This window comes from Pituophis catenifer, unplaced genomic scaffold, assembly GCF_029215685.1.
Source record: "Pituophis catenifer annectens isolate HBS135680 unplaced genomic scaffold, rPitCat1.0.hap2 SCAF_8, whole genome shotgun sequence".
Lineage (NCBI taxonomy): Eukaryota > Metazoa > Chordata > Lepidosauria > Squamata > Colubridae > Pituophis > Pituophis catenifer.
This window is the reverse complement of record NW_027256888.1, coordinates 62,235,850-62,253,302: the sequence shown is the minus strand read 5'-3', so window position 1 is coordinate 62,253,302 and position 17,453 is coordinate 62,235,850. Positions and strand designations below refer to the sequence as shown.

Sequence of the window (17,453 nt, the reverse complement as noted above, 5' to 3'; positions counted from 1 at the left end):
GCTGGAAAAGATTGAGGGCAAAAGAAGAAGGGGACGACAGAGAACGAGGTGGCTGGATGGAGTCAATGAAGCAGTTGGCGTGAGCTTAAATGGACTCCAGAGGATGGTGGAGGACAGGAAGGCTTGGAGGAACGTTGTCCATGGGGTCGCGATGGGTCGGACATGACTTCGCAACTAACAACAACAAGCACAATCTGATTTGTATCTTCTTCATTTTGAGTTTTGTTTACTGAGACGTCTTTCAAGTCGTCCGTTAATTTCAGAATCTGCAATATCTGCAATGAATATATTATTCCAAAAGATCTTTGAAGGAAATAAATAAACAGCCTTTGGTCTAACAGAAAATCTACATCCCAGATCAAGAAATTTAACCAAAACCTCATTCTGTCAATGCATTTCAATTACAGATCTCTTACCTGTTGTTTTTGATCATCAATTGTGATCTCTAAAGTTTCCTGAACTCTTGAAATCTGTTTGTCTTTCTCTGAAATGGTTTCTTCAAGTTCTTTAATGCGCTTCTGACACTGCTTCAAAGAATTCTGAGCATTCCTGAACCCCTCCTGGGCTTCAATATTCTTTCATAAAAAGACAGAAAAATATACATATGCATGCATTAGAATTATCACAAAATATATTGTGGGGTGCAAATAATATTTTCTCCTAAACTTGGTTGTTTTCTTAATACAACAATGGACAATTTGATGTTACATGTGGTAACAGAACAGAACAGCACAATAGAGTTGGAAGGCACCACAGTTGGAGGTCTTTTAGACTGACCCCCTGCCACAGGTAGCATGCGGAGCCATATCGATGGGTACGCGAGCTCATAAACGGGCCATCTGGTCCCACTGGAAGTCAGCAAACGGGCCGTTTTCATCAAATACAATCCTTTGACTCCTAACCATCAATTAAAAGTTCCAAAAGAATAAATATGGTCCATAATGATAAAGTCACCTACTTTTGTCTACTGTTTCTCTGCCATGTTTAACTTACCATCGAGATGGTATCTTGTATATCTTCTTTGAGCTGATCTCTCTCCTTCTCAAGGGCTTCATATTTTTGTTTGAAGTCACTTCTTTCTTGGGTCAAGGTTCTTATTTTTTCTTGATCTTCCTGAAGTCTTTCTATGATGTCTGACTTTTGTGCTTCCTCGGCTTCCATTTTAGACTCCCAAACCTTCAACTGATCTTTGAGCTCTTCCATTTCACTCAGCTTTTGATGAGCTTCATCCAGTTGTTCTTTAAGTGTGAGCAGCTCCTCTTGCTCCAAGTCCTTCTCCTGTAATTCTTCAGTTTTGCTAGATTGCTTTGATTTTTTAGGAAATTACAGCATATATGTTAAACACAATTTAATATACTGAAGATGCAGCATCAAAAGTTGTCAAATGTTGTAATTGCGTTTAACTTTGTTTTCCAATAATCTTAATAAATTCCTTGCAAATACTTAAGAATCATTTCCCCTCCTCCACATTCTCCTTCCACCATCAAATAATTTGAAAATATGTAAATATATGTAAAACTGATGCTGCTACCACAAAGACAATCTAAGTGTATTGTAACAATATTCTCTTAAACAATGATCCTCTTGTATGGAGAGTCAATACAGTATAATGGCTGAGACTATGGAGAGACAAAGATTTAAGACTACTAGCAGCCTTGCGTATACCCTGAAACAGGCTAGAGCCATACTTAATCCCTGCTTCAACTTTTAGTATAAAAAATAGTAATTGCATCCAGAACCAGGGAATATACGTGGGACTGTTACTAGGTTAGAGATACTGAGATCACGGAAAAAGTATTTCAGAGGTGATAAATCAAGTTATGCATCAATCTGTTTTGTATCCATGATTAATGAATTCTCCAGAATGGGACCTTCAGGCTCCTACCCTTGGCCGCTCCTCCTCCTCCAGATTTCTACCTCAGCCCATTTACAACCAGCTTTCCTCCTCCGCTGGTCCTCCCCCAACCATTTACCCCTGGCCTACGGGCCTCTAGCTGAAGGGTGCGGGGTGGAGTGCCGGAGGCCCATTGACCGGGGCAAATGACTGGAGTAGGGCCAGTGGAGGAGGAAAGCTGGCTATAAATGGGCTGAGGCGGGAGGCTAGAGGAGAAGGAGGTATGGCCAAGGGTATGAGCCTGAAGGTCCTAGACCTGAATTCTCAGTACATTGGATATAAAAGGCAATTGTTTTGCCATAGGAAATTTCCTGCTAAATCTTTTCCTTCAAAGCAGCAGCAGATAATTCCATTCAACTTTCTGTGTGAAATTGGAAAATTAAATGAAGCAATAACAACAGTAATAACCAAGAGGCACCTAAGTTCCAACACAATAGGCTGAGTTCCCAGATGCAATTTGATACACAAAGTATAATGGGTCTAATACTCCCTGTAACTTGGATACAATGTACAGATTCATACAACACTCCAAGTCCTAAATCAAGATTTAACAAAAACGTACTGTAGTTCCTACATTGTCATAACATGTCGCGGTTTAAAAGAAACCTCTATGTTATAGTTTACCATGATAGCATGTATGAATTAGGTCAAGACAACACAATTAGCAGTTTCATGTTAGCTAAGTATCACATACTATTCTACTCCAGCTTATTTCTGTTGATGTAGGCAAGGCTGCATGCACTTCTGGAGCTGCTGAAATCAGGGTTGGGTTCTACTTACCTTTACTGCTGGTTCGCAACGGGTCACACACACGTGCCTTGCTTCTGCGCATGTGCAGATCGATTCTCATGATGTCAGGGTCAGTGGGCGGAGCCTCCCGCCGGTTTTACTACCGGTTCTATAGAACCGGTCCAAACCGGGAGCAACCCATGACTGGTTGAAATTGTCAGCACACTGAGCAATTTAATAGTACAACTCTTTCTGGAATGACATCCCAGATATTAAAGGCCAAGACAACATAGTTTAATGATTCCAGCTAAGACCTGGGTGCCATTAGTTGCAGTACAGGTAGTCCTCAACTTACAACAGTTCATTTAGTGACCGTTCAACATTACAACGGCACTGAAAAAAGTGACTTATGACCGTTTTTCACAGTTACGACCTTTGCAGCATCCCCATGATCTCATGTGATCAAAATTCAGATGCTTGGCAACTGGTTCACATTTATGACTGTTGCTGTGTCTCAAGGTCACGTGATCCCACTTCGTGACTTTCTACAAGCAAAATCAATTGGGAAGTCAGATTCATTTAAAAACCGGGTTACGAACGTATCAACTGCAGTGATTCACTTAACAACTGTGGCAAAACTCACTTAACCGATCTCTCACTTAACCACAGAAATGTTGGTCTCAATTGTGGGTTGTAAGTCGGGGGTCTACCTCTATTTGCAGACTGACTTGTTAACTATGCAATATTTATAATCCAACCCTTTGTGTAATAATATATGAGCAATAATATATTGAACATAAGCAGGTATGGGCAAAGATAAAGCATCAAAAGATCTGACAATGTATCTATTGACTTATCATATTATAAAATGGGCACTTACCTCTTGGGTATTATAACTGATGGATGTATTGAGACTTCCATTGGAACAGGAATCTATTTCTGTTTTCGTAGATTTGTCTTCTTCAGCCACAACCAAGGATTTCTCCTCCAATCTATCACATGACTGTCTGAGTTCTTCAAAAGCTACGGTGTTTCCTCTTATCATTTCATCATTTGCTAAATCCATTTTGGATGATAGTGCTTGAGTTGCTTCATGAACCATTCTCTCTTTTTCAGAAACTTGAGACAGTAACATTTCTTTTTCTGAGATCAGCAGAGCAATTGTTTCATTTTTTTCAACAATCTGTTAATAATACCAAAAGCATACATTATGAACAAAATATCGGAGAACAGCTCTTAGGTGTTTTTGTTATGTTTTAAATTGTTGTTGTTGTTATGTTATGTTTTATGCTTCTCTAACGGGAATCAATTTGATGTCTGTCATTATTCCAAAATTAATCAAAAGGTTATCTATTGTTACTTTGCTTTAGTGTTAAAAAGAAATCTTGTAGAGACTTGGTCTATTTTCCTAGCTGAAGTCTATTACTGCTTATCACACTATTGCCAATCAATCCTATCTTCTAACAAATTCTGGATTCCCCAATTTTAGCAATCTCTAAAACCCAAAATTCCATTCTCCAAATATGAAAGAAACCAGAAGATAATGCAACAAAATAACACTGTGATTTCTAATTCAATTTGCAAATGCTTTTGAATCAAAAAAGCAGCTGCCTCTTTTTTTCAGGATTGGATAACTGCTTTGAAAGCTACTCCAAGAAACAACTATTTATTTTGCTAGGAGCATGTTCCAAAGTCACTGTGTAAAGCCCTAGCAACTAATCACTGGTAGACACAAAATTCTGCTAAAAGTCAATAAAATTATTTACAATGCTGAAATAGCTCACTAGTGCTAAAAATCTGTTTTAGGAAACAGTGAAGAAAATAAACTTTATTCTGAAAAGAGAAAATTTCACTTGAAAATGTAAGTATTGCTATATAAAATGGTACTGAATAATTTTCAGTGATTCATGCAATGTTTTTACCTCTTTGTGTAAGATTTCAAGATCTGATCCAGAGTTTGCTTCTGATAAATCAGTCAACTTCTCCTTTAAACTCACGTTCTCTTCCAAAGCTTTATTCAGCTCATTTTTTAAATCCTCCATTTTCCCTTCCAACTCCATATATGGTAGAAAGTCTGGAAAAGAGAGGCCAAACTTATCGTAGAAATGAATGACAACTGTGCTATATTGACTGGATTGTTCTATACATGGGAAGCTACATCACGGGGAGCCCATATCATCAACGGTTCTTTGGTTTTCATGAATTTTTGTAGTCTTACTTAGAAATAAAAGGTAAAGGTAAAGGTTCCCCTCGCACATATGTGCTAGTCGTTCCCGACTCTAGGGGGCGGTGCTCATCTCCATTTCAAAGCTGAAGAGCCAGTGCTGTCCGAAGAAGTTTCAGTGGTCATGTGGCTGGCATGACTAAATGCCAAAGGCGCACGGAACGCTGTTACCTTCCCACCAAAAGTGATCCCTATTTTTCTACTTGCATTTTTTACGTGCTTTCGAACTGCTAGGTTGGCAGAAGCTGGACAAGTAACGGGAGCTCACCCCGTTACGCGGCACTAGGGATTCGAACCCCCGAACTGCCGACCTTTCGATTGACAAGCTCAGTGTCTTAGCTACCAAGCCCCCAATTTAGAAATACTGGAGATTAAATCTTGGACCTTCCACAAGTAAAGAATCTATCCCTGAGCTACAGCCCCAGTTTTTTTTATACATTTTGGGTACAGTGAAATTTCTTGTTAAAATACAGAGTAATTTATATCCTGAATTTTGCAAATGACAATGCTGAAAGAAACAAAAAACAACAACAAAAGCCACTCTCCCTTACATCCCTGAAAAGTAAAATGTTGCTGCTCATACAGTTTGGTTTATTTCCTCTCTGTTTCTTTTCTTAGTTATGCAGTTTTCTTTCTCCATTTTGAGCTTACTCCTGTTCTTACTCCTGATCTGACCTTCTGATTTTTAGAGCAATCTTTAGTTTTGAAACTCCAGAGCAGCAGTTATATCCTTTTTGTTAAATATAGGAAGGCAAGTACAAATTGGATCCAAGGATCCTTCTTACATGCAACCCATTTTAAGAGGAAAAATAACAGAGTATTTTTTTTCATTGTAGCTGCAATGGTTTTGTTGAAAGAGATCCTGCAACTAAATTAAATGTCTCATCAAATGCCTAAGAGGTAAATGAAAACCCAAAGTATATTTGATAAGCTTTAAAATACAACAAAACCTTTTGATGGTTTTATTATAAATGGCTATCTCCTTCACTAGATTTTTTTAAAAAAATCTCAATTTGGAAAGGAGAGGAGGCTCAAACTGTGCACAAGAAATACCAGCAAACAAAACCACATAAAAAACAAACAAAACATAAAAAAGTAAAAGTAAAGCAACATGACAGAAAAAACAAGACACCTTCCCATTTCGACGTCTCAAAAGCCTTCCTGAAACACTGCAGATTAATTTAATGCAGCCTTTCCCAATCCACATGTCCTGGAATTACAACTCCCAGTATTCCTATCAGCATTCTACTGACTTTTAAGTTATAAAACTTCTTCTCAGCATTTAGGGTTTTATAAAGAACAGAGGAAGTGGTTTCTGTGAACAGTACCTTTTGAATTGTTAACTTCCACCGAAGATGTCAGCTTTGCATTTTCTTGCAAGTAATATTGTAGTTCTTTCTGGAGATCAGACTGCATTTTTTTATAGGTGACTTTTCCGGCTTCTAATTGGGTTTTGTAGTTTCCAAGATCTTTTTCCATTTGATTGTAAGTCTCTGAGAGCTGATTCTATGTGGGAAGGAGTTAGCATAGTATGAACATGAACATCTAAGTACGAATTGGCAATGTACAACAAACACAGTTTGCTCTGTGATATCCGCTTTCTGGCTTACAGGAAAACCTTATTAGGCAGCATTGACACACACACACACACACATACACACACACACACACACACAGTCAGAGCGTTTGCAATGTGACTACTATTATGAGACAACCTAGGAGCAAAACACAGCACAAACAGTTAGACATTTAACAGTGGTTTATATACAAGACATATACAGAAATATACGTGGTTAGCAAATACCTGACAAGTAATCAATCTTCTTCTTAACTCTACACAGAGAACTCAGCAATGAATACCAGACAAAAGGAGAGAGAATACGCCCTCTCCTGGCTGCCGATTCATCTTCACTGCATCAGCTTTACTGCTGGTCAGCTCTTAAAACTCAATACCTTAACACACACACCCTTCAAATTGTCACTAGATTCATTCTAGGAATTATAAGGCAGCATAATCTACAAGATGATATGAGATCTTAAACTTAAATCTCTATTGCGGTAGGCTCCTTAATGTTATCTTCTTCTGCATGTACATCAGATCCTGGGGAAAGATGCCTCAACTTTTTTTTATCAGTTTGCTTCCCATTCACATAATGGCAGTCTTCTAATGAAAAACAAATAGCTATTTTATAAACAAACATGTTCTAGAGTTTTTTTTAAATAGAACATATTTTCAGCAGCTAATTTTACTATTTTTTTTTTTTTTACCATTTTTTCTTTCAGTGTTAGATTTTCACTTCGGAGGAATGCAGATTCTTTCTTGGCATCCAGGGCAACATTTTCAGCATCTCTGAGAGACTGCTTTAACTCTTGCACTTCGTCCCGGTTTTTCCTTGGAGTTTGCTGCAAGCATGAAGATTGTGATAGTGTGGTTTAAGCAGAGATAAATATTCTATCAAGGAAAAATGAAAACTGTTTTTTTTTTGTAAGGTTGATGGACTGGGGTTAGGAAAGTCAAAACAGATGATTCATAAATTTATTTTCGCAATCGCCATATCATAATGAATTTCAATTTTCAAAAATCAGAGGTAAAGCCTATATATCAGGAATGTCAAATTTGTCACATGATGTGATATGAGCCGAGGTGGCGCAGTAGTTAGAGTGCAGTACTGCAGCTACTTCAGCTGACTGCTAGTTCAGCAGATCAGCGGATCAAATCTCACCGGCTCAAGGTTGACTCAACCTTCCATTCTTCTGAGATGGGTAAAATGAAGACCCAGATTGTTAGGGGGCAATATGCTATTTAGTATACTGTCTTTGGTGTAAGCCACCCAGAGTCCTTGGAAGAGTGGGTGGCATAGAAATATGATAGATAGATAGATAGATAGATAGATAGATAGATAGATAGATAGACAGATAGATAAATAAATAAATGTATTGCGACTTTCCCCAATTTGCTAAACTAGGCGGGAGCGTGGCCAGCGCATGATGCATCTGGCCCATGGGCCGCGAGATTGACACCCCTGCTATATATTATGCTTCACTGGCTCCATTTTGCTATTTTGGTTTTCTCAAAACAGGACAAAAATATCAGCAAAATGTTCATACTTTGGAGAAATTCCACAACTCTGAAAATTGAAATCACTTTAGAAAAGCATCCTCAGCCATAATAATATGCTAACCCATGCTATTATATTTATATGAAAAAAAATCACATCGATTTATAGAAAATTTATATACTGGTAATCCTCGACTTACAACAGTTCATTTAATGACCATTCAAAGTTACAATGGCACTGAAAAAATGGACTCTTCACCGTTTTTCATACTTATGACTATTACAGCATTCTCATACTCATGTGATCAAAAATGAGATGCTTGGCAATTGATTCATATTTATGACAGCTGCAGTGTCCCAGAGTCATGGGATCACCTTTTGCACCCTTCTAACAAGCAAAGCCAATGGGGAGGCCAGATTCACTTAATAATAGTGTCATTAATTTAACAAATGCAGTGATTCACTTAACTGTGACAAGATAGGTTGTAACATGGGGCAAAATTCACTTAACAAATGTCTCACTTAGCAGCAGAAATTTTGGGCTCAATTGTGGTCCTAGGTCAGGGGTCTGCAACCTTAAATACTCAAAGAGCCATTTGGACCCGTTTCCCACAGAAAAGAAAACATCAGAAGCCACAAAACCTGGGTGGGCGTGGCCAACTTGATGTCACTCACTTCCACCAGTCACATGACCCCCCCCCCCCAGCCATGCCTACCCAGCCGATCATTAGGGCAGAGAACCAGTTGTTAAAAAACACCAGGAACCACAAAATCATTTTGACATCTCTCTCTCTCTCTCTCTCCTCTCCCTCCCTCCCTCTCTCTCTGTATCTCTTTATGTCTCTCTCTATCCCGCTCTCTCCATATCTCTCTGTCTCTGCCCTGGCCGTTTCTCCATCCCCCACTGTCGCCCTTGCCTTCTCAGGCCAGGCGAGGAGTGATTGGGAGGGGAGGGTGAGGGGCGGGGCCAGCCAGTGATGGAATCATCTGACAGCAGAGGGCCCAAAAAGCCGCAGGTCGAGGACTAATTGTATTTACCAAATTGTCTCAAGACTGGTAAATGGACAATGAAAGCTAACTATTGGAATACTGGCTCTTCTGACTTCTTGGAAAATGCAGTACATGTTTCTATGTGACTGGGTTTAGACATGATAACTGACTTGATTTTTGACAGACTTCATTTTTTAAAAAATCAAGTTTTGTTAAATAAGAAACAATTTGCTAGCTTCACACAATATGCTAAACCCAAACCAAATATATATTATATCTTAGAATTATCTCTCCTTGTGAGTCAGGCCAATGCGATAATAGCAACATGAGAATTTGCATCTCTCTCTCTATCCATGTAGCAAACCAAACCTTTGGACAATGATGCATGTTTAGCCACATGGAAATATCATTTATTCTCCAATCACTCACTGGAAATTGTGAAAATACGTCTGGCAAGAGCTCTTATTAACAACTTGTGTAACTTTTGTAACTTGATACTAAATTATTCGCTTTGCCTAGAAAACTTGATAAATTTATTTCAGGGGTGTCAATCGCAGCGTCATGTTGTCGTCCCGTGAAGTATTGCGACTCCCCCCCCACTTTGCTAAACCGGAGGTGGGCGTGACCAGCGTGTGACGCATCTGGCCTGCGCAGGCTGCAAGTCTGACACTCCTGCTCTGCATGATAGAGAAGGCAGGGAAATAACTACCTATGTAGCTATTCAGAAGAACTTCAACTAGTAACAAAGAAATCAAATACACAAAAATATGCTTTTCATAGTTCACTTACGAAATACACAATTAATTAAGAAGATTCAGACTTACTACTAAAATGGTTGTTTCATTTTTGTCTTTTTTAAACTCTTCTACAAGACTTTTAAGTTTCTTATTGTGCTCTTCCAATGCTGAGATTCTTTCCTCTTGTTCCTTGCACTGCATGTCTTTTGAGTTTATTTCTTGCTATTAAACAAACAAAAAGGTGTATCTCAAACACAATCAATATATGCTATACTAAATACAAAGGAATTGTCCCCATTCACATCGCCATTCCATTTTTTGTTTTTTTAAAAAAGGAAGCCATGCAATCATCACCAGCTCACCTGAAGGTCTTGATTGTATATTTCTGCATTTGAAATTATAGCCTTTAAGTTGGTAATTTCATGCATTAGTTGCATCTGTGGAGCAAGTGGAGCAAATAGCAAAGCAGTTATGAAGCACCCATCAGTTTAGTTTACCTGCCATCACCATAAGAAAGATAAGCAGCCTTTGCAATAAAAGATTCTGTTAGAACCACTCAATTTTACATAAGCATCTAGTTGCTGCTGCAGGAAATACTGCTTATGCATATCTTAAACTGGAGAAAAATTCCAGGAAACAAAATTTCAATCTCTGTACCAGAGTGGCTAGATTTGTACATGGCACCGTGCAATAATGACTTGGTTTATACGTAACATTAAGCCAGAATTAAATAAGCCATGGTTTGGCTCATCTCAAACTGTAATCATTATGGTTGGTTGTGGAACCATGGCTCAATGTACTCAGTCAAAAGCAAAGCTTAGCTTTCTAAGATGTGTAAATCCAGTAATTGTTATTACTTCTCAGTCTTTCAAAGTAGAATGTCTTGGTTGCAAGATTAATATTTTATGGTTGGTCACAAGAAGTTTGTATTGTAAAGTTTATTGTCATTGTATGTATATACACAGTATATCCATACAACGAAATTCACATAACACCCAGAGACCAAGCCTAACACACATGACAATCCATAGAGAAGCTTAATTCTACTTTAGTAATTTATATTCCGTTAAAATTAGTACATTTATGTCCCATCTTCCTTTCAAATTGGGAGAGAGAAAACGCCTATTCCCAGATAATCCTTGAGTAAGATGCAGAGCAAGGTTATAGTGCCATGTGCCTCAAACACTTTGCCTTAATCTATGTCTTCCAGATAACATTTTCACCCCCAGATTTCCTATCCAGCTTCAGATGTGTTGGTCAGGAAATCTGGGAACTGAAGTCCTAAATAACTGGAAAGCATTAGAAGTATAGATAAAAATTGCGCTGCCACAAAGCATCCTGTCGGCTTGCAAATGTTTTGCGCAGATCTCGTGTAATTTCAGGCATCCATCTGCTTTTGCAGAGAATGGCGACTTCAAGTCACGCAAGATCATGCCCCCCCCCCAAACATTTCATTCTTGGTGCGTGAAAAGCATTTGCAAGCCGATTGGATTCTGGAAGCAAAACTGACCCTCTCAAAGAAACCGCAGTAGAGAGAATACAAATCTTTACAAGGTGAGTCCGGTGTGGCAGGATGGGAGGGGGTGGGGAGAAGCAATTGTGGGGAGCTGAAGGGGTGGTGGTGGAATAAGCAGGGTGAATGTTGCAGTGCCTCTGCGGTCGTTCGTGAGGGTGAACGATTGCTGTTGTGTTGCAACATTCGTAATTTCAGGACTATGAACTACCATAGCTCAAGGATTACCTGTATAAACTAGTTGAAAAAAATCTCATAACTTTACATGTTTCAAAAGAACTGCAGTGGTGTTTAGTCTGTTTGCATTTCACAATGCAAGTCTTTAAAACTTATAGAAATGTTTCATTTGCATACAAATGTTTCATTTGCAAACTATCCTTTTTTCTCACCTCCTGCTCTTCAGAAACCACTTTCTCAAGGGCCACAAACTCATGGGTTGAAATTTTCTCACGCAGCTCTGAGAGTTCTAAGGTCAGCTGTTCTTTCTCCAAGCACACACTATCAAATTTTGATTTTATGGTTTGCTGTTCAGTGACGGCATTATCCTAGACCAGAAAGGAATGGAGGAAATTACATATTTTACTCATAGCCTCTGGATGAATATCCTGAAACCTGCAAAAATGACTCACCCTTTCTTCCAAGAGGCTTTGGCAAAGCTGAACCGACTCGGCAAAGTCTTTAGAAGTCTAGAACAAAAAACATTTCAGTGGACAACAACATTCTTCTGTTTTGCAAAATATCAAATGTAATGGAACTTAAAAGGGATTGTTGACTAAAACCATTCTGCTTCATCATCAAATTATGTTCCCAGTTGGAAAAAAAGCTCTTTTTTTTTTTACACATAATAATATGCAAATAATATTTATTTTATTGGATTTGTAATAATATAAATCTAGTTAGGAATAAAGATAATAGGAAGAGAACCTGTTCCCCTTTTTCCTTTACAGGCAGTAAAACAAGAGGCATTGGGGAAGAGTTTTTGACAAGCTGTATTTTCCCTTAATGTGCAATTCTACACACCACTGAAGCATGTTTGCCACTGCATGGGAAAAATTGTTTCAACAATATATCCAACCCTCTTGGCAAATTCTGCTTATTTTTTTCCCCATCAGCCCCTAATACTTACAAAGTTTATTTCGGATCCTGGGATCCATTCTTCCTCAGGCATTATAACACTGGCTGTCATGCATTGATCATCATATTCTGAGAACTCCGAGGAGACAGCTAAGAATTAAAAACACCCCCATAAAACACCCCATTTAATTATAAAATTAAATGGAAATGGAAATTCTATGGACTATTTTTTTTTATAGAAAATAGCTACTTTTGGTCTCCTTAATTTTCACCAAGCGGCAACCATTCCATTAGTCTCTAAATAGTTTTTATATCAGATAACTGAATTTTATGGAACCTAAGCTTGCTCTTTTCCTTCCCATTTGATTTGGAAAGATGTTTAACCCCACGAAGTAGCTTTTGTCCTAGTGAGCGATACAGATTTTGAGCACAGGCACCTGTCAGATCAACATATTTAGAAAGTTGGGTCTTTTCAATCTCTGGAGACAGCTGCCAGATTCAGATTTCTTTCAGAGCAACTAAAAGAGAAACTGAACTTGGTATAGGTAGTCCTTGTTTAACAATGCTAATTGGGACCAGAAATTCTGTTAAGTGATGTACTTTAAAACACCATGTGACTACGCTGCTTCTGCTAAATGAAGCTCTTAAAGTCAAAAGCCATGTGACTGTGCTGCTCAGTGACAGCAGTTCTGGAAGTCCCAGTTGCTGTTAAGTGAAGACTGCCCAGGTGATTAAGTGAGGAACCATAATTGATCTCAACTTCCTGCTGGTTTCCCAAATGACTTTGTTTGTAGGAAGCCAGCAAGGAAGGTCGCAAATCATGGTCATGTGACTGTGGTGATGCTGCAATGGCCATAAGTACATGGTCTGGTTGTAACTATCTCCTGTAAGTACAGTCACTGAATAAAAGACTGTTAAGTCAGGACCACCTGTAGTTTAAGCTTGGAATTTCATCCTTAACCGTCCCATCTCATATTTAACAGAACTCAACAGTATCAGGCAAATAACATGTAGGTTAAGCATGCCTTCTAAAGAGGCATATGATGGCATTTACTATTAACAATTTTCTATGAATGACAAATCTTGATTTGCTACAAGCCACTATTAACTGGTAAATTCCTTTTAAGATATAGGAGTCAAATGAAACAATTTCTTAGGAAAAGAACTTACATTCTTCCATCTCTGTGACACAAGATAGAGAACCTTTAAAGCGTTTAGCTCTTGCAGGAAAGTCTTCTAAGAAAGGCATTCCGCCATCTTGGCTTACAGGCCCAGGGGCCCAGGTCACACGCCTCTTCTTTTTAGCCTTAAATTAAGAATAAAATAAAAATAAGCATACACATACACAATATGCTGCCCAAGCTTTCCAACACTTCAAACATGGTGGGAATTTCTTAGCTAGCATGCAGGTTGAGGAATTCTGGGACGTGAAGTCTTAATACATTTGTACCGATCTGAGAAAGGACTTGATATAATAAGTTCATTATACCTTTTATAAATAAAAGGACTTAAGATTTGTTCTCTTTAGAGTCAGGAGCTCTAATAGAAACTGTTGTTGGAATTTTGGCAAAAATATTGGCAATGTTGATTTCAAAGAAAACTTTGACAGGGAAGGAGTAGAGCAGATGTATATGTAACAGCACCTGACATTATGACCCACTAATTCAGAGCAGTCCCACACGCAATGCTAAAGTTTTGTGATATATGCTATTAGTATAAGCTTGAGAAACATAGATAAGAGTTCTGACAAACAAGAATTGCCAACTGAAGACTGTTTTTATGAAGACAGCAGAAGATGAGTTTAAGAGTCTTTACTATTTTCTCAAACAGTTGCAGAACCCATCGAAAATACCATTTCATACAACTGCAACTATTCATTCTATCACCAAGATGAGAAAGAAGACTTCTTATATTTTTGCTATTTCAGTATCTAAATCAGGGATGTCAAACTCAAGCTGAGCTTAGTGCTTAGATCTGGCCCACAGAGCTGCCCTGGAAATAGCGAAGGACCAGCCCGTGGTGCCTCTGCCAGCGAAAACAGAACTCAGGGTCGGGGGGGCGCGCCCACAGTCCGTTTTCGCTGGCAGAGGGCTGCAGGAGGCAGCGCACAGCTCCCCCAACCTCCATTTGCACTGGCAGAGGGCTAGCAAAACAAACTAAAAGGAAAACCACCAGCCCGCCCACCCGAGGTCAAACACAACCCTGATGTGGCCCTCAATGAAATTGAGTTTGACACACCTGGTCTAAATCAACAGCGCCTTAAAATACATCTCATGTTTTATGTATCAATTTTTGATGGACCCTGAACTTACATTGATGGCATTTTTTAGAATTTAAAAGATCTAGAATTTAAGACATGCTACTTGTTTTGAGATTTATGATATTTCTTATATCATCACAAGAATAAAAGCCATGACTACTAAAATCTAAACAAAACCTGGCTTCTTCATCACCCTTTGGGATGCCCAACAACTTACTCCAGACATACTCACTGCATTCCAGTGTCCGGATAAAAATCTAAATCTTAATGGCTTCTGAAAGGCTAAGAGAATGGGGGTTCTTTATGTTTACATAAATGTTGCCCATCTTCCCAAACATAACAATTCCAAAACAAACAAGCAACGTTTTCTAACTTTCTCCAAGATTTAATCTCCATGCTTACCTTTAGCTCCCGTTCTCGCAAAAAAGAGGATGAAGTCACCAACATCTCTGTGAGTGCTCTTATCCTGTCTTGTTGCTCTTTCTGAACAGAATTCTTCTCTTCCAAGAGTTGTGCTAACTGATCTTTGGTATGAGAATGAGATGAAACCTAAAAAAGAAGATACCAAGGCTGCTTATCAAATGGAAATTTTGGTTCTGCAAGAAAATAAATACGAAGAATTTGAACATTCACATTATAGGATGTAATTTAAGACTGCAATCATACGATCTGGGAAAAGGTAGTTTAGGAAACATTATTAGAGCTGCTAATTATTAGAGCCGCTGTGGCGCAGTGGTTAGAGTGCAGTACTGCAGGCAACTTCTGCTGATCACCGGCTTCCAGAAGTTTGGTAGATCAAATCTCACCAGGCTCAAGGTTGACTTCGCCTTCCATCCTTCCGAGGTTGGTAAAATGAGGACCCAGATTGTTGGGGACAATATGCTGACTGTAAACCGCTTAGAGAGGGTTGTAAAGCACTATGAAGCAGTATATAAGTCTAAGTGCTATTGCTATGATCTATGGCAGGATGTCTGAGGAAAAAGAATATTTTTGGCTTCTTCAGATGGAGATCACAGAAAGATCAGTCACTTTTTAAGTCAAGACAAATGTTCAGTGGATCAACACTTTCCTGCTTCCCAATGTCCCCAACAAAGAGGAAAAATGACTTTAAAAAATAAAATTAAAATCACTAGAGGAGAAATAAAAAGAGTTAACTACAGATTACTAAAACGTAATAAGAAGCTTCTCCCTTCCCTTGTGGCTATCAGGAGTCCATAAGTTTTGAAGTAACTGTCCAGCTTCTTTACCGGTTCTTAAAATTTCTGTTCAGACTCTACTCCTGCTCCTATCCCTAGATGCATTCCCCCCCCCCAGTTTTTCAATTTTGTCCTAATACCTTTGCCAGATTCAACTGAAATCTAGGTAGCATCTAAACCAGTGGTGGGTTGCCCCCGGTTCGGACCGGTTCTCAAGAACCGGTAGTAAAACCAGGAGGCTCCGCCCACTGACCCGGATGTCATCAGAAGTGATCTGCATATGCGCAGAAGAGCGCGTGCGCGGGCACAATACAAACCGGTAGTAAAGGTAACCCACCCCTGATCTAAACATACATAATGAATCATTGATTCTCTTGGAAGGCAATGAAGTTCAGAGTTTGAAAGTTTGTGACATGCACCATTCAAGAAACTGGGTAGACAATTAACGAGGTTTTAGAACAAGGACACTTTCAGGGGGCCCACTCTCTGATGGATTTGGCTTGTTGGACTGGAAAACCCCCACCCAATCCATTTAAATTAGGCAACTTACTTCTTCCAGTTGGCGTTTCAGATCTTCTATTTCGTTACGGTATCTCTTTAGAAGAGCCTCATCATCAAGAACTTCATTGACTTTCGGGGTATTCTTCATCTTTTTAGCTGTACTAGCAAACTAGAAGAGACAAAATATGTATAGAAGGCCAGTAATATAATAAAAATCAGTATAATTTTTAAAAACCTTGTTTGATTACATTCGTAAACTGAAAACAAGCTATTCTTACTGGATATTTCTGCTCTAATGTATATTGCTTTCTTTATGAAGAGTCCCCCTCCCCCTCTGATAGAACTTTGTGTAAACAAAATTTAGAAATACCGTATTTTTTGGAGTATAAAACGCACCTTAGTTTTTGGGGAGGAAAATAAGAAAAAAGCTGATTGGCGAGTGGATCAGCCTCCCAGAATACCCCCAATCAGCTGTTCCCAGAGGTGAATTTTAGCAACAGGTTCGTTGGTTGTGAGTTCTGTGCCTTGCTTTTTTTTTCTGTCTCTGAAACTTCTAAAAACTCCTTTTCAGAAAAAAAAAAATTCTGCCTCTGAAAGCCTCCGAAACAGAGCTTTAAAAAAAAAAAAAAAAAAAAAAAGCCTCTGAAGCTGTTTGGAAGCTTTTTTTCTGAAGCTTCGTTTCTGAGGCTTTTTTTCAGCCTCTGAAACCTCAGTTTGAGAAGCTGGGTGGAGCTACATTCGGAGTTTAAGATGCACCCAGATTTTCACCCTCTTTTTGGGGGGAAAAAGGTGTGTCTTATACTCTGAAAAATACGGTAAGTAAAACTAGGGGGGGGAGGGGGCTGCCGTTTGATGATTTACTATGCAAGAATTCCAAAACAGAATCAGCCAATTAATCTAATACTTCTTTAGACTAATTGATAGACTGGCACCTGGAAGACCACAAATTCCTAGCCGGTACTAGTCTAAGGTCTATTTATGAACAAATCCTGTACACAGAACTCTGATACCCCAAATAATACTTTTTAGCTGTCTGTCTGTAAAGAGTAGCAATACATTCTATAAGCTTTCAAAAACGATTTGTAGTGAGGCCGATGTTGGAAGATAAACAAAAATTCAACAAATCAACAAAATAAAAGTAGGATATACTCACACTTTTCCACATAGCACAATAGTTGGGGGGAATATATATAAAAAAGAATCAAGAATAACTACAGTATATAGTTTTGAAGTGACAACTGCTGTTTGCACTTTTCTGCTTGTGCTGAGATAAAGGT

At 38.7% G+C, this 17,453-nt stretch overlaps 1 protein-coding gene across 1 annotated transcript in view; it reads right to left on the bottom strand.

Moving 5' to 3' along the window:
- The window catches only part of CENPE (centromere protein E), a 58,085-nt gene that overhangs the window by 26,956 nt on the left and 13,676 nt on the right, over window positions 1–17,453 (bottom strand). The window contains exons 12-25 of the mRNA XM_070948765.1: window positions 16,226–16,345; window positions 14,882–15,028; window positions 13,390–13,525; window positions 12,272–12,369; window positions 11,775–11,831; window positions 11,535–11,690; window positions 9,995–10,069; window positions 9,720–9,854; window positions 7,116–7,250; window positions 6,176–6,353; window positions 4,546–4,697; window positions 3,504–3,806; window positions 994–1,305; window positions 417–575 (exon numbers count right to left, since the gene is read on the bottom strand). Coding sequence (XP_070804866.1) covers window positions 417–575; window positions 994–1,305; window positions 3,504–3,806; window positions 4,546–4,697; window positions 6,176–6,353; window positions 7,116–7,250; window positions 9,720–9,854; window positions 9,995–10,069; window positions 11,535–11,690; window positions 11,775–11,831; window positions 12,272–12,369; window positions 13,390–13,525; window positions 14,882–15,028; window positions 16,226–16,345 — 2,163 coding nt within the window. The remainder of the gene's footprint in view (window positions 1–416; window positions 576–993; window positions 1,306–3,503; window positions 3,807–4,545; window positions 4,698–6,175; window positions 6,354–7,115; window positions 7,251–9,719; window positions 9,855–9,994; window positions 10,070–11,534; window positions 11,691–11,774; window positions 11,832–12,271; window positions 12,370–13,389; window positions 13,526–14,881; window positions 15,029–16,225; window positions 16,346–17,453) is intronic.